Source organism: Fukomys damarensis, unplaced genomic scaffold (genome assembly GCF_012274545.1).
Source record: "Fukomys damarensis isolate Sample0158 unplaced genomic scaffold, DMR_v1.0_HiC HiC_scaffold_11, whole genome shotgun sequence".
Classification (NCBI taxonomy): Eukaryota; Metazoa; Chordata; class Mammalia; order Rodentia; family Bathyergidae; genus Fukomys; species Fukomys damarensis.
In genome coordinates this window covers 47,991,449-48,015,721 of record NW_022900923.1, presented here as the reverse complement: position 1 = coordinate 48,015,721, position 24,273 = coordinate 47,991,449, and the positions used below count along the sequence as shown (strand labels likewise).

Sequence of the window (24,273 nt, the reverse complement as noted above, 5' to 3'; positions counted from 1 at the left end):
CGGAGGCTGGTGCAGGGTGGCCACGGGGGCCGCTGGTGTTGGAGTGGACGGTGGGGCAGGCGGTGATGGACCCAGGGTCCGAGGGGTCTGTGGGGTCTGTGCCTAGAGGCGAGGAAACAAAAACGCACGCGTGAGGCGGCCAGTCCTAATGAGCTAGACACAATACAGTCTGGGCTGTCACAGGAAAAACAAAACGAAACAAAACAAAAACGTAACACCAGTGTTTATCGGAAGCACAAGCTTCTTTTATTTTAAACGAAACAAAAAACAAAAAACAGAAAAAGCAACGAGGCTACCAAACAGGCACCTTTATTAGTAAACGGCTTAACACTGGAAATAAAAATACGGCTATGCAAGAACAATACACTCTCCGCTCCGATAGGGTCAGAAACGAGCGAGTCGTCATGACTCGGGAGTCACGAGTTACTGGTAAGTACTGGCAGCCTTTCACGCTCATTTAGCTAGTCCTTGGCAGCTGAGCCTTACAGAACACCACACAGAACGGTGACTCCTCCACTCGCAAGACTGTATTAGCTCAGATTCCAGACACAAACACACCTCCTCTTCGTCATCAGTGCGCTTCCCTGAGGGCACATCAGAAGCACTCTTTGTCTCCTCCCCTAAAGTAGAAGCGGCACCATTAGAAGCCTGGGTTCCTTGTTCTGCTTCCCACTCCTGCAATACCTCCTCTAAGTTAAACCGACGCCTGTAGTTTACAAAGAAGTTCTTCACTTGGCCAACAGTCTTGTTGCCAATTACATCTGCAATAGCTTGAAAATCTTTACCATATTTGCGGACACCTGGAAGGCAAAGTAAATAATACACCTGTGAAGGATCAATAAGGAGAGCTGTGTGTACTAAACATCATGCACACACAAAAGATACCAGCAATGAAAACCCTTTCTGAAAAACTTCTCAGTTCTGTTTTGAGATAGAGGCTAAAGTTATCAGAGTCACAGACGAAAACGATCAATTACGCCATTTCACTGAGCCAGCCACTTGGCTTCAACCCAACAATCAGAAACTTACCATTTCTTTTACATACTCAGTTATTTTCTCCAATCCTCTCTTGAACTCTCAAATACAGTCCATTTATTGTAAAGCATTGAATTCTGTGTTCCATCCTCAATTCCACATTCATTTATTTCCCTAGTAGCCAGTCACCTAAATTTGAGCAACACCGTTTGTAAACAAAACTGGATGGGAATGAGCCATCTTTTATCCCCTCAATGGACTGAGTGAGTAGCTGCAGAGTTTCCCCTTCATATTAAGACAGACACTGTAACTCTGCTCTTAATACTAACCTCAATGGGACCATCTGCCTATATCCCACCAGGGTACCAACAAACAGAAATAAATTAAAATTGCAATCTGATAAGATTAAAAGAGGGCATTTTTGTCAAGACAGCTGCACTGTAACTCATGGAGTGGTTTCCCAACCGGCACAGCCTAGAGAGGGGTGAGGTCAGCGCTGCCCGAGGAGGGACACTGTGTGCACCTCCACCGCTCACACTTAAGGGCTGTGTGTGCACTGGGGCCTCGGGACTTAGCTTTTCACCAAGGAAGCTTCATTTCAGTGAAGGGCAGCAAGTGACTTAAGAAGCTGAGATGACCAATTATGCCACGGAGCTTAAAATGAGTACTTTGATTTTAAAGGAATTATATTTTGTGCTTAGCTCAAAATATAAAACTTGTTAAAATGATCATTTTATACTTTGTGATTGCTTTTTAAAACACTAGAAACAATAATTCATTAGAGATGAGAACTAAGTCTGAAACAGGGGGTTTACACAAAATGTGTCTATCATTACAGATGATAAACTAATGAGCGTAACACCCCAGAAGAAATGCTATATTCTTACTGATACCAATGAATACGAAATACCCAATAAATTGAAAGCAGCAACATAATGAGGCATGATTTTACTTTTATGTTCTTATTTTGCTTTGAGAACTGGGAGCAGGCATCTCTGGCTACATGTAAGTAGCTAGGGCAGATGTACAGGGAGTTCTTCTACCTCAGAGCGTTGTGGATGGGAGGTCTGACATGATTATGGAGAATTTAGCAGGTAACCTATGCTCATGTGCTCTGGTCTCAAAGGAAAAGACAGATATATGGAAGCCAAGTAAAAAAATGACACACATTGTTTATGTTTTAGCAACATAAATGAATTCATATTCTCTTTAAATCCATGGGCTGATTTATAGTTTGAAGTTCACAGTAAAGATAAATTTTAATAGGTTCCACTAAGGGCTTATTTAGTAATAAAAATCCCAAGTTACCTCAGTAATAGTTACTGTTAAGACATACTCAATACTTCCCCACTACTTACACTTTAAAAAACAGTGGCTTCTAAAATACTGAGTTCCTGTGCCACTTATAAATTTGAGATACCTGCACTGAAGATTAACTACTGATTACAAATCGGTGTTTATTAGTGTAGTAATTTTCATAAGGGATACTTAATTTACATTCTAGAAATGGCCAAACCTGAGTATGTAAGTTTAAAAATGAAAACTTATTTACAAAAGACTAGTTCAGATCTTTCCTATTCCTAACAAGAACACTGAGACCCTCTCACTCTGAAGATATAATCCACAATACCTGTATGTTTTGCAATATAATATATTCCCCAAGTTGCATAATAAATTCTGAAAACGTCTCCAAGACTGATTCCATTATGTAACTGTCCCTTCTTCTGAGTCTATTCCTTCTGACTTTTCACAATTCTTTCTTCCTCAGTGGATTTTACTTTGTCACCAATACGATCACATTTGCAAAATTACAGACTATATGAATTCAAAACTACTTCCCATAAGAGCTTTAGATTTTTTAAAGGCTCCGGATGTCAAGAACTTCTTCCTTGATTATTAACTCAGGTGAGCTGGTCTACAGCCTCAAGGCGCAGACCTCCATGGTTCGGCTGAGGACCCCTGTCTGTCCTGAGAACCTGCGTGCCCAGATCCCAATCCTCTCAGCCTGCAGGATGCCTGGACAGGGTGTATAATAGGTAGAGCTCCTTGACAGCTCCTCAGAACGAGGCAGCCTCACCTGTCTGCCCCAATGAGCTTTTTATTTTTCTACCAAGTTTCAGAATGTTCTCTGTGTTCCAGGATGTGGACAAAGTTTTGAAGTACTGTCCTGTTTAATGCACATGAGTACCAGCAATACTCCCATGCCAAGTTTGCAGTAAGCGCTCAGGAAATACGACTTTCCTCCCACAGGCTAACTCTGGCTTTCTTCCCCAACCTAAGAGGCATACAGAGTGGACTTGTCTGTCGTCTTCACACTATAATGACATTGCTCAATGGTATGTTTTGGCTGCACGATGGAATTGTTAAACTCTGTCATCAGCAACTAGGTGAACTCTGAAATAACAACTGACTGCTGCTGCTCCTTCAGAACAATCCCAACGAGGCTTCTAGGACAACCTAGCAGGGCAGTGATGAGGAGCCTTAGCTCAGCAAGTGTAGCAAGTTATGGCACTAGAGCTTCCGATCCCAATCTGTACAGGGGAAGGGGAAGGATCCATTCTGTTTCCATAATTTATAATAAACAAGTAAGTCAGAGTTCTTTCTCAGCAAGGTAGTGACATCAATCTCTATACTTGCTCAAGGTTTGCCGCTAGGACAGATCAGTTTTCCAGGATCAGGGAAGTAATGTTTGGGAAACCCTGGACGAGGCAAACTGTAAATTTCCAAAGGAGGAAAAAACCTATTTTGATCACATTTCTAAACTTTACTTGAAAGTTATAATGAAACAGTTTGGCTTGCTGTGCTGGGAGATATCTGGTGATATTTAAAATATATTTTAGAAGTTTTGTTTGGAAAAGTAACATAAAAATATAATTTATTGGGATATTCTGCCCATTTTCCAAACAGTAGTCTATATTACGCAACATAAAAAACCCATTCATGTCCTTTTTACATTTCTTACTCATACTTTTAGTTTGCTAAGGAAGATATTTTTATTAATAGTACTGACTTTGTCATAGTCTTTGTCTGTATTATTCCAAATTTTGAATTAGTCAAGTTTGTCCATTTGTATTGAGTTTTGGTTTGCAAAATGGTAACTTCAGAAGACTTTATATATAAGGTGTTTCTCAATTCGAGACATGAAATCAGAACTTACTATTTTAGCTAGAAGGGACAGCATGCATAATTGCTTTTCTTATATTTAAAAATATATTTTTAAAATCTGATTTTTGGACAGACAAAAATAAATCAGAGAAGCAAAGCATTAATGGTGGCAATGGCCTTCTATGTAGGTTAGAAAATTTCAGGAGATATTTTTCCTGTTCCTTTTTAAAAAAATATTATTACTAGGGATTGAATCCAGGGCCCCTGTGCTGAGTTACACCCCCAGTGCTTTTTCATTAAAAAAAATTTGTTTTTGAAATTTAGAAACAGGTCAATTTAAGTTGCTAAACTCATCACATGGGGCTTGAGTTTAAGATCTTCCAGCCCTCAGCCTCCCAGAGTGCTGAATTACATGTTTTTCGGCTTCTTACAAGTAAAATTCTTGAAGTCAACAAGTACTTAATTGGAAAACATAAACATTAAAACTCTGTTTTTGAAATAATAGGAGCATAGGAAGTTGAAGAATCTCTAAAGATGTGCTTCTTTTCAATCATCAAGACATAAGAAATCATTCGCGAATATATATTTATTTCTACCGCTTGTGAATCTATTCATAAATTCAACATAAAAGGAGAAAAAAATTAACAACAGAATAATGATTGGTGCACATAAATGAGAGCTAAAACTTGAAATCATGTATTTTCTTTCCGATGTCTATGTTTCTCTTCTGGATATCATATTCCCTTTCTTCTTGTCATACACTGAATTCCATTACAAAAATGCCAAAAATTTTGACTCATCAATTATTCGAAGTAAGCACATTAGGGGCTGACTGTTCCTTGGGGAGATCCATCCCGATGGCATCTGCTGCCTTTCAGGTGCAAAAGCATGAATCTCCTGTTTGTACTTCCTTCGCTCACTTGTGCATAATTTTCTATCCTTACATTTTTATCACCTGTCAAATCAATGTATCCTCCTATTTTATGGGCCATTCTAGCCTTTTAAAGTATGAGACAAGCAAAAAGAAGGCAATTTCCAGACTTGCAACTTCATTTCTCTTAAAAAGGATTAAATATATGAACTACCAGCTAGCTTTTAATTTAAGTGCGACAGCTTGAACATAGCTCTATCTTACATAAGATGGCAGGTAATATGCAGAAAGAACTAAAAATTAAAATTGACATCCTGATAAAACTGGAAAAACATTCTAAAAGAGTACTAAGATTTTAATTGGGAAGTATTTTTTTAATAGCACCAAGACTAAGAAATAAATGTATTTAAAAAATGAATAAATATATTTAGGCAGTGGCCTAAAATAAAAATGGCATATATTGGACACCACACTTTGAAGGATGTTTAGCATATCATTCAAATGGGTTATTTTCTGAAAATAGGTAATTACTGCTCCATTTTACATAAAAAGACAAGCCTAGAATCTTTTTAAATTTTGCTCAAAAGAATTATATGAATATTAAGTTTAATTTTAGGATAATTTCTAAAAACATTATAAATTAGAATACTTATATACATGGCACAAGCTAGAAACCGGATATTCTATTATTAACACAAATATGAGACTATCAACGACTGGCCTCGCTGCTAAACGATTTATTAAAATAGAAAATTTAGATACTTAAGGCTAGAACAGATGACAGATATTATAGAAGGACAATTCTTGGCAAATATTTTAAGTGGACTTAATTAGTAGCATTAATAATACCCTACACTTGGGGACTTGAAGAAAGTTACTGAAATTATAGGTAAACTAGAATTAACATAAAAAGTGATAGATTCCAAAAGTATAAACATGGCCCTGTTGGATGTGAACATGACTCCCTGACATCTCCTTTCCATCAAGGGAGAGCATTTAATCAAGGGTTAGCATTTAATATTTAATTAACAATAATGTGAACAGATTGGATGGGAAATAAGGTGGGAAATACACATTTATGAACTAGGAAAGAAAATGATCCTGATGTCTGGTTTTAAAAAGTTACAACAAAAAAGTTTATATAATAGAATCATAAATTTTAACAGTAGCACTAACATTTTTTTTCCAAGTCACTGTGAGTCTACAGTGAGCAAGATAATATAAAGCATTTTACAAAGGAGTGTCAAATCAGATATATGTAAAAACCATCTTGAATATAAAATGCTATGCAAAGTAAAGCATGTTAATATAAAAAACATAAATTATTGGGCCAGGGATTTAGCTCAGTGATGCTGCCACCTGCCTCACAAGAGCAAGGTCCTGAGTTTGATCCCCGGTATAAAAACAAAAGCAAAAAAAAACACAAAACAAAACAAAAAAAAAACAACAACATAAATTATTACTTTGTAAAACTGTAACGGCCATCAGAATAATACCACACAAAGACATTATAAAAATTAAAGAAAAAAGCTCTTAAATAGTTTCTAACAGCAAACTATACATATTAAAAAAGACACTTTTAATACTTGATATATTTTAGCCACTGAGACTCAGGTGCAGGTGACATTACTATATGATTACACCCTTTATAAGACACATTTCTGGGCATTGTGTAAATGTGCAGGCACGTAAGACCAAATGGGGCTTTTTAATCCATTCTGAAATGACTATTTTATTTATTTTTTGTTAATTTTCCTCATTTTTTTCTTTTTCTTTCCTCATTGAGCTTATTGGTACATTTTAGGTATATAGTACAGTTACATTCATCATTGGGATCTTGTATCTTTACCTGACAGGTCTTGGTTCTCATTTTTTCCCCATACTAAAATAACTATTTTGGACACAAATTGCTTTATATTAATTTTATATAAGAAAAAACAGGGCTGGGGATTTAGCTCAGCTGTTCGGTGACCTGCCTTGCAAGCGCAAGGACCCAAGTTCAATCCCCGGTACCAAAAAAAAAAAAAGAAAAGAAAAAACAAAAAGCCCCAAATGAGAACAAAAATTTCAAAGTCAAAATAAGTAAAAATTAAACATTAACATATTAAAATGTCCACCAGCATCCTAAGAGCTGCAGAGTGCCATACAAACTGCTGTATTAACTGATTTAAAGATTATTTTTAAAATGTGAATACAGTACCAAATATGTCTCGATAGAGACTAAATGTTGGAGTGCATGCACCAGTACTCTAGCAGTGATAAACTATGTCCCCGTGTACAGCTCAGGCTTTATTTAAACCTTAGCACTTCCCTTACCCTGAATACAGTTTGCATGTCCAGCCCAGCCGTAAGATTCAGTGGACCCTAATACAGACAACAGTGCTATACAATAGTATGGAACCATGAGTGTTGTGTAGGGAAACACTGGCCCACATCTTTCTAGGAAAGCCTCTTCAGAGAATCTTGCTACTGGGACAGATTTTGTATTACAGCACAGAATTAATGTACTAACCTTTATGCAACCTAACACTAGAAGGCAGAGTTCAATTCTTACCAGGCAGTATACCAAAATGGAAGAAACTTTACATGAATAAAAGCTTTACATGAATAAAAGGAATGCCTGTTCAAACTAATTATGCTAGAGGTGTAAGCCATAGTTCTAAATGAATACAAAACAGCCAAGGCAAATGCTAATTGTTAAACAAAAATTTAAATTGTCACAGTCTAATTTTAAAGCAGCTATTACTGAACATTAGAACTATATCTTGTTCCAATTCATTCAGAGCTTGGCTCTACAATTATGGCCATGCTCAGTGAGCACCTAGGACCTAGCCACACATAACCACCAAGTTTTTCTCTTTATGCAAAGACTGCCAGCTAGAGGGCCAAATGGAAGGCACAGCCTATGGACATTATCCTTTGACGTTTTCCACTCATGTTGGCTGGTGAAGTCTTACTCTCTCCAATCCAAACTGTAGAATCATCTGCTGGCTAGTCTTTAAGTGTATTACTCTCATCTCTGAATATTGCTTGGGAAGGATTTTTGTATTAAATATATTCTCTGATGAAAATGTAAAGATTTAAATAGGTTTACTTGTGTGCTTCACTGGGGCCCCTCTTTCGCACAATAGTTAACACAGATAAAAAGGTGTAAGTATGCAATAAAGAGGGCTTGCCCAAGAAGAAACAAAGTGTAGACCACACTTTACAATTGTTCCTGCAGTTTCTTAAAAAGTCCACAGTACTTAAAATATACAAAACCTGTCCTAAAGATATTCAAACACGAGAAAGTCAAGTTTATATTTCCAATTTGTCCATAAACATTCTCATAATACAAAATCTTTTGCCATACAGCTCAACAATGCATTAAAATTGTATTTGTGCATTTCTGATGTATCTTTTAATAAAGTCAGGTTTCTAAGCATTTAGAGATACATCTCTTAAGGCATGATACACTGAAAGTTAAGCATACTGTTAATATTTTCAGTACCTGACACTTAAAAATAGAGAAACACTATTATACAGAGTAATCAGAACCAGAACCGTACTGTGTCCCGTTTTATGCTCTTCCTTTATGAGTCACCGATGAGCGACACAGCGGAGCTGGGGCCACCGGGCTGCTCACACCACATGCTCCACACCGGGAAGCACCGGTCAGCTCAGGACCCAAATGCACAGACCCAGAGTGTCACCCACAAACACAACACAGAACTCCTGGTCACCAGGACTTTGTGGTGAACACAAGAGCCCTTTCTCGATCCATTTCTGGAGAAAGGGAAGGAAGAACTACGGCAGTCACTTTTCATGACAAGCGAAATCATTATGAACAACAATTAACTGCTTATCTGTAATATACCTTGCACTGCTAGAAGCTGCTCCTCTGTGGTCCAACGGGCATTAATTTTCTGATTTGACTACAAAATTAAAGAGAAGTTTCCTAATGAGGATATGAAGACAGACATTTTTTCAAAGTGCTTATTTTTAAAAAACTTTTTACCAAATTACAGACATGAGTATACTAAAACTGCTTTAAGAAGATTCCACCTTTAGAGGGGTCAAACATAAATATTCAGAGTTACCTCTTACCCACACAGAGAGACAATGAAAGGGGAATGATCAATTTGGGAGAATGAACATTTACACTTTAAATCAGAGGTATTAAATCTTGAGAAATATATTACAGTAGTCACCCATCTTCTGATACGTTTCACACAGTGCAGGTATTATGTTTAGTCTAGTTTTTAACATTTGAGACTTTATTTTGTTTAGAAAAGATCTGACTGTAACATTTCTTCCGTTCACATTGATTAAACTCATCCTTCTCACCCACAAATTAACAACACAGAAGTGACCTAAGTCGTAAAACATTTCTTTAAATTTCTGCAAGCAGGAAGTGACCCACTGATAATAGATAATATAGATTTTTTTTTCTCCCAAGACCTCAAAATATTTTTCCCATTTTTTTTTGGTCAAAAATCATAAATTTAGGATTTTTATTATGGTAGAATTACAAAACAAAAGCCCTAAGCAGATCTCATTAATTTATACCCCGACTAGTACATCAAGGCTCTGTGGCCACAGCAGTGGGGACAGAAACGGCACAGCAGCTCGTGGAGGTGTGCAGCAGGGAATGCCGGGACGAGGCCCGCAGAGACACCTATTCTGTGGGACAGAGCAGACAGACTCCACGAAGGAAGGGTATTAAGTTCTTGCCCTTCACGCGCTCCCAGCAGTAAGTTTCTACAGTGAACAGTTAAAAGGTGCAATTGAGAAGGAAGAATGAAACAAAAATTCAAAACTAAAATAATTTCTTAGAGGAGAAAGAAAAACGTATTGAGAGAGGGGGAAAAAAAGGCTTAAAATAAGGGGAAAATCTAAAACAGTAATGACTGAATTCCAAAGGAGATTAAAGATGGAAACAAAGCAGGTCAGGCAGTAGTAGTGAGGATACTTGAACAATAAAAATGAAAAGAGAAAGAGGAAGGGTAAAACTGTCCTGAGACAGATACAGAAGCATGAGTAACAGTGTGATGAAAGCTTTAAAAATGAAAACAAATGAAAAGAAGATTAACAAAAATAAAGTAGGTGCTAACATTGACTGCATGTAGGTAATCTGATGCTCTTAGCCATGAAAAATAGACAAAAGAAGTCCTCAAACTGCTGTAATCTCAAAGACTGAGGCAGGAGGATCACAAGCTTGAGCCTGGCTTGGGCAACTTGTCAAGATCCTGCCTCAAAAGAGGCTGGGATGCAGTTCAGCACAAAAACCCTAGGTTCAGTCCTGAGCACGTGTGTGCACACACACACACAGAGTCCTTGGCACTTACTGATAACTGGTACTCGAACCTATTGAAAACAGGACCAAAACATAAGGGATTGACTGTAACTCAATCTGATGTACGAAAGTTACAAACAAAACTGGTTCATTATTAAAAATAGCTATTGATTTAGTTATTATGCTTTTAAAAATACGCTTTATTTTTGGCTTTGAAATTTACAACATGATCATAAAATAGGTTAGGTTTATTTTTAAGATTTCAATAATTTTAAGGCTTTCTCTGTTGACTCTAATTATTCTGTTTTTGATGTGCTTGCCTATGAGTCATCCTTTATTCTTCAACTGTGAATTCTGCTGAATATTCAACTGTCAGCAATTTTGTAGGTGGCTGAAGTGATTCTTTTGCACTCTATCACACTTCATGAAAGTTTTTCACCTTTGCAAAGTCTGCACTGACATGTTGGTTGTGCTGCATTCACACTGTGTTAAAGAGAGTGACAGACAAGGGTGCTGGTAACATGGGTGGGATGTAACCGCTAAGGTCATTAGGAAGAGGACTCCTCATGGGGCGACTTTTGCTTTTCCACGTATTCTTTATTTTTTTTTAATTTTTAAATTTTTTTTGGTACCGGGGATTGAACTCGGGTCCTTGCGCTTGCAAGGCAGGCCACCGAACTGCTGAGCTAAATCCCTGGCCCTCCATGTATTCTTTAGATTAATGAGAATGTAGACACTGTACACACAACCTGCTGTGAGGAGAAATTTACCAAAAATAGGAGGATATATTCAGAATATATGAAAGAAAGATCCAGTAGTGCCTGAGCCAATCTCCAAGGTAGAAACTAGAAGGAAATACAGCATGAAAAAAAGAACAAACTAATTAAAGAGAAATAATGTATACTATAAAAAATTATTTTCATCTAAACTTCATAAAACCTATGAAAACACCAGGAGACTGAACACTAGTAATCATTTATAAGAATTAAAAGTACAGAATATAATGGGAATATAAAGTCACAATAATTAGTGTGTGCTTACGGGGGAGAACAAGGGAAAAACTGGTGCACAGCTGGAGATTAAGAATCTTCAGAAGTTTCTGAAAGTCAAAGAAAAGGCATCCGTGTGCAAGGAAGAGCAAGATGTGTGTCCGGAGAAGTGATGGGTAAGCCTGGAAAACTGGTGCTGTTCACAGTATGACCAGAACCAGGATCACAGGAAAGGCAGTAAAAACCAAGGCTGATAAGCTCAGTAAATTTAACAAGCAAAAGGTTTCTTCTGCTTTGCTTTGTTACTTTGGAAAGGTAAAGGAGTGCGTGTGAAAGGGGCATGATTTTAACCACAATAAAAACCTTGGACCTGGACGACTGGGATGGAGGTGCTGCTGTTAAGACCCTAAAAGTTAAGAAATGCGGATGAGAGATGTGGAAAGGAGAGGCTAAGACTAATATGGGGTAGAGAATGAGGCATTCGAATGTTCTGGCAGAGAGCAATTTTACCTGAGGCTGAAAGAGACTCACTTATTCAAACACGTTTTTGAAGAGTCTGGAAAATTTTTACAAGGAAAAATAATGTAGTAATACCTTACTCAGACATAAGGTTCCAAAACTGAACTACAAAGCTTTTTAAAGTTTTCTGTGTCAAACTTCCTCTTGAAACATCCTTACAAATGTGGCCAAGGATAGGCAGTTATCTCAAACACCCACAGCCAGGGCTTCTCCCAACACCAGAATGGACACTGAGCACCACAAGAAGCTGTTGACTTGAATTCAGGGCAGTGTTGTATAAAACGTTTATCTTATGTATATTTAAAAACTAGAATTTCCCTCAGTTTAAAGAAATACACAGGAGACATGCAGAAACTAAAACTGATTAAGAGACCCAAACCTCTCAAAAGTTACAGAGGGGAGCAGTTGTCTAAAATGAGGGCTCAGAAAAAGACACAGGGGATCACGAGTTGTAGAATGTGGCTGTTCATGACGATGCCAAGATTTAGCTGCAGCTCTGAATGGGAAAATGCAGGAGAAAGAGCGAAGCTCTTCCGTGAGTCTTCTGTGACAGGATGAGGACAGCGGAGGGAGGACAAGACCCAAGACAACTTAGGGTCAAAATTGTACTCTTCCTGTCATGTATTGGTTTTTAAATTCTCTTTTAACACACCAAACTTTGGTGGAGATTTTATTTTTAAAAAGTGATTACAATAGATCTAGGAAGCCAAAACTGTGTGGTAGTTGTAGCTAGCTAGGTGGTATACAAAGTATATCCTTACCTAAAGCAAACCGTGGTCTGAACTGCTGTTTAAAAAATAGTAACATAAAACGAAACAATCCAGTATAATAGTAATATAACTACATGATATAACCTGCTATAGCGAATTCAGCCTTTTTACCAATCTTCTCTGTTAACTCCACTTGACTTCACGTATGTCTGTGGTGTCAGTGGTAGACGCATACGATCTGAGTCAGAAGAGCTAGAAAAGGCCAGCACGCTAAACCTTCTCTCCAGGGCTGCAAATCCCACCCAACATCCTAACAGAAAGATGTCATGCATGAAAACACCTCTAGATGGGAAATTTCTTGCTTCAAAAGCACTCCTTTTCCAGCTGTAATTATTCTCATTTTCGGGATTTATTTACCTCCTTGCTCTACCTACTTACCTCCATCCAAAACAAATCAAAAGCGTAACAAAACGTGCCACCTCTACCCCACCATGCTCATATATTCTTAAGAACACACATTACTTTCCTGCTTTGAATGTTCTTTTGGATTTTTCACTTGTTTCCACTGCTACAACTAGGATCCAGCCCTACCCACGCTCCCTCAGCACTGCTCATTTCCTGCTCAGTGTTTCAGCAGCCATTCAGGATCCTTGTCCTGTCACATGCCCCACACACTTCGCATTACACCTGTCCTACACTGAAGAAGCTGCAGGCCTCTTCCGTTTGACGCAGAAGTCACCATCTCTCTCCAGCTCCCACAAGGACTGTTAGCGGCCTCTGCCCACTCCTCTGTCACAGAGGCACCTGTGCACTCTGGTGACAATCTCTCTCGCCATCCATTCTCCTCGCATTCAAGTTCACCTTCCTAATTAGATAATGTGATATTCTCTCTCCTTCCCGACCCAGTCCCTGCAGGACTGAGGATCGCACCCAGGGCACCCCGGCCCTGAGCTACGTCTCTAGCCCCACACCCGCTTGGAGACAGTCTCTCCAAGCTGCCAAACTGCCTGGGTTAGGCTCAAAGTTGTGATCGTCCTGTCTCAACCTCCTACTGTATTGATTTTACAGGCATGTGCCATGTGCCACCAAGCCAGGTGATGAGACAGTTCTTGAGAAAAGGCTGTTTTACACTTCCACAGTAATTAGCGCAATAATAAGCACAGAGTAAGTGCTCAGGGTATACTTGCTGCTTGGTTTGGGACAGTGTTTTTAATTTTATTTTGAATATAATATGCGACACTACATCACTGCTTGCATTATTCTTTGCCTGGGATGTTCTTCTCTGGCTTAACTTGTGTGAAACTCTCATTTCTCCTTCAAAGCTCAGCTGAAATACCCTCTAGGAAGTCTTCTCTAATTACCCCAGCCAGAATGAACAATGACCCACTGCTCCTTGTAGCATTTTGCTTATAAATCTACCACATAATTTTGGTAGTTTGTCTTCTAAAGTCCAGATTGTAAGTTCTTCCTTTATTTTTATTTATTTTTTTTTGTACCAGGGATTGAACTTGGGTACTTATGCTTGTGAGGCAGGCAGCGGCAACCACTGAGTTCAATCCCCGTAAGCTCTTCCTTTAAAAGAGGATGGAGATTTAGCTCAGTGGTGCCACTGCCTGCCTTGCAAGCACAAGGACTGAGTTTGATCCCCGGTACCAAAAAAACAAAACAGAACAACGGGTGGAGAAATCAGCTCATCTTGTCTTCATCTCTATGCGTTCTCCCTTCCCCATGCACACTTCCTATGGCACCTAACACTGCCCCCGGGCAACAGGAGATCAATAAACACTTGCGGACGTGAACAAACTTTTCCCACTCAATCTTTCCGTAAATGAAAATGGTAAAACAAATTTAGTAAGTCAAACACATTAGTAATTGCAAGGTACTTTAAAAAAATGATCTACTGCAATTATTTTAGAGATTATAAACATTCTTGGTAAAGTCTAACCTAAAGGTGAGTGAATAGATAACATGATTTTCAAAGGTATTACTGTGATTATGAATCCAGTACTTGGAAATATAAAAAACATTCAAACTGCCACCCTGAAGACAACGGGAATAACGTGCACGATGAACAGAACTTTCTAGCTGACAAAATGTGTGTGTACATAAATAATTTTTCCCTAAGTCACGACTTCAATGAGTCACCCTAAAACAATATTCAAACTTCAATGTTTGCATGATAGTGTCAAGATTTTGGTGACTTCTACTTTGATCATTATTTTTATAACAAGTCAAAAGACATAATAAATATTCGATCACTTCCAACACGATAACTGCATCAAAATGTGATACTACACAATTCTGTTATTCTTTGAGAATTTCTTTTTTTTAGGTACTGGGGATCATCTCAGGACCTTGCGTTTACAAGGCAAGCCAGGTGCCACTGAACTAAATCCCTGGCAATCCTATGAGAACTTCCAAAAGCACGTGACAGCATAATATATGTTAATCTAGAACTAATAACTCCAAAACTGAAATACAGCCAGAGTTCCTGATTACTCTTTTGTGACCTTGGGTAAGGTAACCTGAGCCTCACTTTTCATCATATAAAATAACAGTATCTGCTTTACCTACTAGTATGGATTTATGTAAAGATCGAAGAGATAGCATAAAGTAAGATACAATGCTATGTAATTCATCTTTAGATAATGCAAATAGCTAGACTGTTCCATGATTTTATGAAAAACTGGAGATGAGACTATTCCTTGAAAATGTGATAGGTCCTTTCTGTAAAATTATCTGAGCCTGGTGTTTTATTGTGAAAGAAAAATGTTAATTGTTTCTTCATTTTATTTAGTGATTATAAATTATTTAGCTTTTTCTTTTTCAGGCAATTTTGCTAAGATATTTTCCTAGGAAGCTGCATATTCTGTTTATATTTTCAGATTTATTAGCATAAAGTTTTTTCTGGTATTCCTAGGTTCTTAGTACCTGCTCTATTTTATTTAACATTTAAATTATGAATTACAGACATTTTACATTTTCTGCATTATATATTTAAATGTGTAAATACAAGATTAAAATAATTTAAATATGAAGTTTAAAGTAATTTGTGTTGCAATATAGCAAAATAGAATAGTATTTTGTATTGCACTGACCTTAAATAAAAACATGCCACTTGATTCAGTGTTTGTCAGTTTACCTGTGGGCTTGGATTGAGTTTATTGATCTCTGAACTTTTCATTCTTTTCCACAACCTAACCTTCTTGAAAGAGATTATTCAAAACAAACAAAAGCTCCCTTGTGCAAGTCCTCCTTTCTCAGAGTGACCAGTGATTAGCTGGCACAGAACGCACGATTTCTGAAGCGCTACTCTTGCCTCTCCCCAGAGCCTCACATGTACTTCACCTGCAGATATTTCAGTCAGCCTGGGATTTGGAGGGGGAAAATGTCCCATTAGGACCAAGTGAGATTATTACATACAAAGACATGCAAATCCAGGGTAGGAAGCATGACACAGTAGTCTTAAAAGACTTCATAGTAGAAACTTCTGGGAACACTGGATCAAGATAGCTTCCAGTACTTTCAATGACTATATATTGCAAAAACATATTTAGGTGTCTGCTTAAGAAAAGGGTTAATCTGTATCTTGTTTCAGGTTTTTATATTTTCAGGGATACAGGTACAAGAATATAAATCCATATAAATGTCTTAAATTATAATATAATGTGTTGAAATGAACTCCACTTCTCACGTCACCCATTTATTCAGGTAATAAGGGGCTTTGAGGAAGCCATGCTGCAGACCCAGCGGTGTCTTCACCTCCTCAGTGACCTGCCTGTCATACTCACAGGGCCTGCTCCTACAGCTCTTTCCCTGAGTACTTCGCCTGATACAAATTGCTAATGGCAGGAAGAAATAATTTAACACATACAAAAGGATTAGCCAAACCTCAAAATATCTACAGTCAAAAGGAGAAGAGATTTATCTAACAAATTATTAACATTGAGAAACCTTCAAAATACTAACAGTACCTGTGACCAATAGCACATGAACAATGGGTAACTCAGGAAGAAGTCTACGTAACCACATTCACTTTTCAGTATCATACCTCAGGAGGTTTGAACTCTTCGATTCCGCCTTCCATTTTCTGTTTAAGTGCACTGTTTACTTGCTTAGCATTCTGAACCTTCAACAAAATATGCCAAAATATGAATCAGACAATGTGAGAGGTAAATTTTTGAGTATTCACACAAAACAAAAGGATATACACTGAAACTCCCTTAAATTTTATTTCAGAAGAATAGACATACTTATCACACCTGGGGTGTGACAGACTACCCATTCAACAAACATACATATCAACTAATATACACATTTAGTAGAACCTTAATTTGACTTTTAATATTATAAGTCAGTATTTAAAAATATTTTATCAGTATCTTTATGACCAAAGGCAACTGACACAGATACCAACTCAATTCCACCCACATTTCTTGTTACCACAATGTTCTGACCAAGTAACAATTATTCCTATAAGAAGAATGATGATGGGTAACATTTATTACATATCTATTATGTATAAAATCTCATTCTTGGTAGTTTATACGTAATAAATCACAGTAATTCTCACAACTTCCTGTGAGGTACGTACAATCAGCTCTACTTTAACACAACATATGTATTCTTAAAAAGTCACTGTACTATGCAAAATGCACAACAAAAACCACAGGTTTTACAGAGACAAGGAAGTTGGGATACAACACTCAAAACCTTTACCAATGACAAGAAAAGAAAGAAACCTAAGAAAAACAAGGGAAGAGTTTTGTACATTATAATTGGTTACAAAAATAAAAAATGTGGGGCTGGGGATATAGCTCAGGGACAGAGCATTTTCCTAGTATGTGCAGGCCCTGGATTTCATCCCCAGTGAAGAAAGGGAGGCAGGAAAGAGGGAGATGGGCAGACAGGAAGCGAAGAAGGGAGCGAGGAAGGAAGAGAGGGAGAAAGAAAGGAGAGAGGGAGGGAGGGAGGGAAAATGAAGAGGAGGAAGGGAGGGACAGAGGGAGGGAAGGAAACAAACCCACAAGTACTACAAGGTATTACTTTACCTTGGAAAAGACTTGAAGGTTAGTTGCAGAAGTGAGCATCCAAATGGCCACGGCTTGTGAGTTATTAGTGTAAAGGGGTAAGATGGTTATTTTACAGGAGATCAAAGTTTTAAGATCAGATGTATGTGGTTCATGACACAGTGAATTCAGGGAGCCGGTGCAAATCTGAATTACGTAGTTTTTCACTGACCAGAGAGATCATGCTTAAGCAAACACAAAACTCACACTATGATCAAACTGATACCTGCTACATCAACTGCACTGGAATAAATTTATGTTTTTAAAACAAGTTAGAGCAGAACTGAGTATACTTCTATTCTAACCATTTAGATTAAGAATATGAGGCAGTGAAGTTGAGACTTCCCAAAGCCACAGATGTAGAAGGAACAATCTGCATTTACACTACACCACATGTGTACTTAAACTACTATTCTGGAAGCACCACTATCATTTCTACTCAGAAATTAAAGGTGAGGGTTTTTTCTTCATGGACACCACCCCCACAAATATTGCTGAAGTGATTTATGAATTTTTTTCAACAGAGATCCTGAAAAGAAAGCAAAAATGTTGGACGGTTCAATAAAGCATAGTCTTTCAAGGATCTCACAGGATAAAGCAAAGATAAACGAATATAAAATATGATAAATGCTGAAACATCTAACATCATCAGGGACAGGGACAGAAAATGAGGAAAACTGAGTTTGCTGGTGTGTGTGTGCGGCTGGGCGGGTGACAGGGAGGTCTAGGGAGACGGTTTTATAGAAGCTGACCCTAACCAGGCAGGACTGACAAGAATCAAGCAGGCCAGATAGGCCGTGAAGAAGGCAGGCGCTCCAGGAAGAAAACCATGTAGGAAGAGAGCAACACCCTATGGCTGTAAAGTTAGGCTGGGGCCAGACCACAAAATTTGGATTTTGCCTAATGACTGAAGGAAACGAAGTATTTCTAAGCAAGTGAACAACATGACATTTCCCTAAAATTAAAAGATACTTCCAGTAGTAAGAACAGAATGGGATGATAAGGGATGGATTAATTTAACAGTCCAGGTGGAAAATGTTAAATAATTAAGAAAACATCCATTAAAACAGCAGAGACGGAAGAATGGCAGTACACAGAGCTCAGGTGAAGAGACAATCTGAAAACAGAGCTAAGACCTCCCTGTGAACACCTCCCTGTGGAGGTGAGGAGGAACCAAGCACAGCTGGTCAGCTGAGCAGCTGAGTGTAGTGGCACTGCTCACTGAAACAGGGAACAAAAGCAAGCGGAAGCAGGCAAAGCACTGTGTGCGCATCTGTATCCGAGACAAACCCAAAGCCCAAGCTTTACCATGTGACACTGTCAAAAGAACAACTGGGAAAAAGATTAAAGCTTAAAATAAAGTTCCTTTTACAAGGCAGTAAAAGGTAGTGCTAAATATGCAGCAGGAATACAGGGGACAGAGCACATTTTATTCCTTCATTTGAGAACTTTCAAAATACTACAGGGAAAGTATTTTAGAAGTTTTCTTAGAGGAGTGCTGTTTGAGAAGACGGGCGTCTGACTCGAGGCTAAGCACTCAATCCCCTGCAATATGTGTCCGCCCAAGAGAGGCCAGGCTCTCAGAAATCCAGAGAAAGGAATTCCAGGAAGCTAGCGTGGCAAACATTAGAGTAGCCAAGGGAGAGAAAACCAAGAAAGAGACACTAGACCTGATAAATTAGTCATAGGATTTTTTGGGGAGTCTTGTTAAATTGCCCAGGCTGGCCTCAAACTTGCAGTCCTCCTGCCTCAGCCTCCTAGAGTGCTGGGATTATGGGTGGGCACCACCAGGTCCAGCTCATAGATGACCTCAGGAGAAGTTTCTTCAGTGGCGTAACTGCAATGGGGTATGGGCAGAAACCAGACTCAAAAGATTCCAAGAATAAGTGGTGGCAAGAAAGCAGAAGAAGCTGGTGCCCATATTTATTCAGGAAGTTGCTACAGAAGGAGAGAGAAACGACCAGTCTGGATGTAAACCAGGGCCAAGGGATAGAGAAGTCTGAACACGTTTCAGTAAGATAGAGAAGTGCGGTCCCATACTATATAACTGCAAAGACCTTATCTTTTACATGAAAAATGAAGTGAAAACAGAACTGCCTATTTTATCAGTGAGATCACACATGTCCTTCAAACTGTTCAGTAGTTTTATACAAAAGATCAAATTTCTTAGTTGCATCACATGAAAACGAGAACGAAACATATCCATTTTCCTAAGATCAAGTTTTCTAAACACAAAGTGATACACTTGGGACGCGTCGCAGAAGGAAAAGCTGAAAATGTGAGTATGACATGAACCACAACACACCCGCTTGCCTTTCAGCATTTCTAATTCAGGCTGAATTTCGAATTTCCTCCATCCTCCTCTGTAAGCTGTTAGAGGTGTGCAGGCTGATGAGAGAACTTCATCAGCCAACACTGCAAAACGCCAGCCTAGGGACTGCTGCCTGGGGCTGAAGAGATGCAGACAGAAAATGAGCAAGACAGAGCGTCTGCCATGAGGTCAGACCTGAAACAAGGCTGGTAGTGATGGGTGGAGACGAGGGGAGTAAGCCCAGATGTGGTGGCGCACGCCTGTAATCTCAGCACTATGGAGGCTGAGGCAGGATGATCTCGAGTTTCAGACTAGACTGAGCCATAGAGAGTTTAAGGGGGACCTGGACTACAGCGGAAACGCCTGTCTCAAAAACCAAAAACAAACAAAAAAACCACAAACCAAGCAAACAAAAATTTGCTTTAAAGGTGATTTCAGAGATAAAACATAAATGGATTAATTCCTGGGTTTATATATGCAAGGAGAGGGTAACAGCAAGGATGAATGAGGATGAACAATAAGATTCTGATGTCTTCAGTGAAAGGAAACAGAGGCAGAGACAATTTTTCTGAGGAAGGTCTTGAAGCAGCTGGAACTACAGCTGGTGATCTTGGAAGGAAAGTCACAGCTTGAAAAAACAGGCTCAAAGGTCAGCAGCACATGGTGCAGGGCTGGCTGACTTAGAGAGCAACTAGATCTAAGGAGAGAAAAAACAACAAAGAAGACACACAAAAACAGGAAAAGAAGATTCAGACAGGCCAGAGGACACATAACTACTCACCCAGAACTTGCTGTTGGGAACTGTTTAAGTACTTATCAGTGTATTATCTTATTTAATTCCTTCTGACCACCTTACTTTATTTTTTGCAGTTTATTTTGAACTCAGAGACTCGTGTGTTCTACCACTGAGCTACACTCCCAGCCCTTTAAAATGTATGTATATTTTAAATTATGAAAGGGTCTCCTTAAATTGCTCAGGCCTCAAACTTGGGATCCTCCTGCCTTTGCCTCCTGAGTAGCTTGGGTCACAACAACCACGTTTTAATTCTCACTTCCAGGTAACTGAGGCTGAGAAGTTAAACAGCTCTCTAAGCTCGTGTAAGTAGGAGATACGGTAGCCAAATTAGAACTTCAGGGCTCACAGACTCTGAGTCCTGACTCCTCTGCTGGATCACGACAATATTCTTTCAAGACTATCACTACTACTACTGATGATAATGAAGACAATAGTTCTTACTCACTGAGCATTCAAGCTATGCCAAACACTTGAACAATGTACATATGTCATTGCACATACTTCCCAACAGTCTGTAAGAGAAGTCTAATTATTATTTCTTATTTCAGACAGTGAAGTAACACTTGGCAAGGTGCTATAATTTGGCCAAGATTATAGCGCTCAGTTAGCAATACAAGGATTCAGTTGGATGGCTAAGAAAAACCTGTGAACAACAGAGTTCCCCGGGGCGAAAAGTGGGCGAGCAAAATGGACAGAATTGTTAAATGTATTATTTTTATAAAAAATACCTGGCGTTTTAGCGAGATCAGCTCCATGTCCAGTTGCCTCAGGATGGTGTTGGCCGCATTAGGACTACAGGAAACTGCAACCACATCTTCCTGGGTCAGGTACATGCCCTTTGGGGGTCGGCACTTAGAGCGCTGAGAATGATGGCGGTGCTGTAAGCTCTGATACTCTCTCCTGCCCAGTCCAATCTTGCTGGTTGGGACCGGCGGCTCAGTGTTACCCTAGGATGAAGGCAGAATAACAGGTTGTTTCTTCTATAAACCCAAAGCAGTTTACTATCAGGGTATGTGGCACTAAGTAACCCTGAAAAATACTTCTCACCAATCATTAAGCATTCACCAACTGGAACAGGGAAGCATTCAACATGCTTCCCTGATCAACCTACTCAATTAAATATTTGGTTTCTAGCTCCAGAGGACTATGAATATAAGAAAGTAAGACTCTAAACTATTCCTGTTTGCTTCAAGATGGAATGTATTTTCCTTAAGCAATAAAGGGCAAAACAAAAATCCAAAAAACGATAGCTTGTCAAATACAAAATTAAGACAAAAGACAAAAAACCCTCAAGATGTGAAAAGCAAATTATAATAGACAGCACCGAAATCCAGATCAGAAATTTTGAAACTTAAACTGCAATGAGTCAGAGACTCCAAAAGAAACAGATAAATTCCTAGACATATATGACCTACCAAAATTGAACCACAGAGCACATAAAATATCTAAACAGATTGGTAACTAGCAAAGAGACTAATGCAGCAATAAAAACCTGTGGCCTATGAAAAGCCCAGGACCAATTAATTTACTGCTGGATTTTACCAGACTTTTAGAGAAGAACTAACACCAAGGTCCTCAAACTTCTCCATGTAATTGAAAATGAAGGACACTTCCAAATTCACGCCATGAAGGTAGCGTTACCCTGATACCAAATATGGTTAAAGACAATGAAAAATGAAAACTATAGACCGGTATTTCTTGATGAACACGGATCCAAAAATCCTCAATAGGTCTTGCGAACTGGGCCTGATGGTACACACCTGTAACCTGACACCCTTGGCGGCTGAGGCAGAAATTTGAAGCATACAAGTCTGAGCCCAACCTGGGCAACTCTGCAAATTAGTGTAACCCTGTCTTAAAAAATAGAAAAAGGGGCTGGGGATGTAAATTAGTTCAAAGGCTCTAGGTTTGATCCCCAGTACAAAAAAAGGGAGGGAGGTGGTTCTTGCAAACACTGAAAAGATCATATACTATGACCAAGTAGGTTTCATCCAGGAATGTTGCAAGGATGATTCCACATATACATATCAATAAATGTAATATACCACACAACTAGAATCAAGGAGAAAAATCACATTATCACCTTAATAGATGCAGAAATAACAGTAAACCCAAGATTCCTTCATGATAAAAAAAAAACAAAAACTGAGGAAAGTAAGTACTAAAGGATCTTTCTTCAAATTGATAAAAGCCATGTATGACAAACCCACATCAATATCATACTAAATAGGAAAAACGGAAAGCACTGCTTCTGTGATCAGAAATGAGACAAGGGTGCGCACTTTTACCATTTCTATTCACTACGGACTTGAAGTTATAGCCACAGCAACTAAGCAGGATAAAGAAAGAAAGATGCAATTAGGAAAGGAAGAAGTCAATTATCCCTATGTGCAGACAATAATTCTTTACATAAAAGACTCCAGAAAACTCCCTCACAAGACTTTGGATCTGATAAGCAAATGTAGCAAAGCAAAAGGATACAAAAATCAGCAGTTTCCCCCATACCAATGATGGTGACCGTTTAGAGCGTCCAATGACACAAACACCCTGCTGTGGCATAGGTTTGCCATGCTGCTAAGGGACCCACAAAGAAAGAAGTCAGGAAAAACAATCCCATTCACAGCAGCATCAATAAAATACATACCTATCAATCAACCTAGGCAAGGAGATGAATGTCTTCTAGAACGAACATTATAGAAACTGAAGAAATCGAAGAACACATTAGAAAATGAAAAGATCTTCCTTGTTCATGGTTTGGCTAACCATATTACCAAAAGAATTCTACAGATTCAGTGTGATCTCTATTAAAGTATCAACAACATCCTTTATGGAATAGCAGCAGCAGCAACAAATCCTAAAATCCATGCAGAATCAGAACAATGTTGCATTTCAAGTTATACTCAAAGCCATCATAACAGACGTGTACATCAGTGGAACAGAACAAAGGACACAGAAATGAGCCCACATACAGCCAGGTGAGTTCTGAGACAAAGGGGCCAAAAATCAAATGCGAGAAAAAGGACAGCCTTTTACCAATTGGTGCAGACAAAACTGGCTATCGACACATAGAAGATTAAAACTAGATTCCTCTCACCCTGTACTAAAATCAAATCAGAACAGATCAGTGACTAGGTATAAAAGCAGAAACCCTGAAACTGCTAGAAGAAACTAGAAGAAACCCTTGAAGCCACAGGCACAGGCATGCCCTCCTGAACTCCAACAGCACACCCTCCAACACAGTCCAATCAAAAGATGGACAAGTGAACTGAATGGCTATTTCTCAAAAGAACAAATGTCCAATAAATGCAAGAAAAAAAAATGTTCAATGTCTTTAACCATTAGGGGAATGCAATTTAAAAATATTCTGAAATCCCTTCTCACTTCAGTCAGAATTACTATCGTCAAGAACACAGAAAACAATAAACACTGGCAAGGATGGGGAAGGGTATACCCTGCACTGCTGGTGGCAATGTAAACTAGGACAATCACTATGGGAATCAGTATGGAGGGTCTGCAAAAACTGAAAGCAGAACGACCATTTAACCCAACTGTTCCAGCTTCTGAGAATATTCCCCAAAGGACTAAAGACAGCATACTATAGTCAGTGATACATGCTTGCTCATGTTGATAGCAGCACAATTCCAGGTAGTTAA

At 38.7% G+C, this 24,273-nt stretch overlaps 1 protein-coding gene across 5 annotated transcripts in view; it reads right to left on the bottom strand.

The window, feature by feature from the left end:
* Nucleotides 1-24,273, bottom strand: part of Rcor3 (REST corepressor 3) — a 50,427-nt gene that overhangs the window by 2,759 nt on the left and 23,395 nt on the right. For 3 of the 5 annotated variants that reach the window (XM_033762253.1, XM_033762252.1, XM_033762255.1), the window contains 5 exons: nt 21,349-21,567; nt 16,496-16,573; nt 8,808-8,865; nt 559-800; nt 16-102 (listed from right to left, as the gene is read on the bottom strand). In XM_033762253.1, coding sequence (XP_033618144.1) covers nt 16-102; nt 559-800; nt 8,808-8,865; nt 16,496-16,573; nt 21,349-21,567 — 684 coding nt within the window. The remainder of the gene's footprint in view (nt 1-15; nt 103-558; nt 801-8,807; nt 8,866-16,495; nt 16,574-21,348; nt 21,568-24,273) is intronic. The other 2 variants (XM_033762254.1, XM_033762256.1) reach the window with 2 other exon arrangements.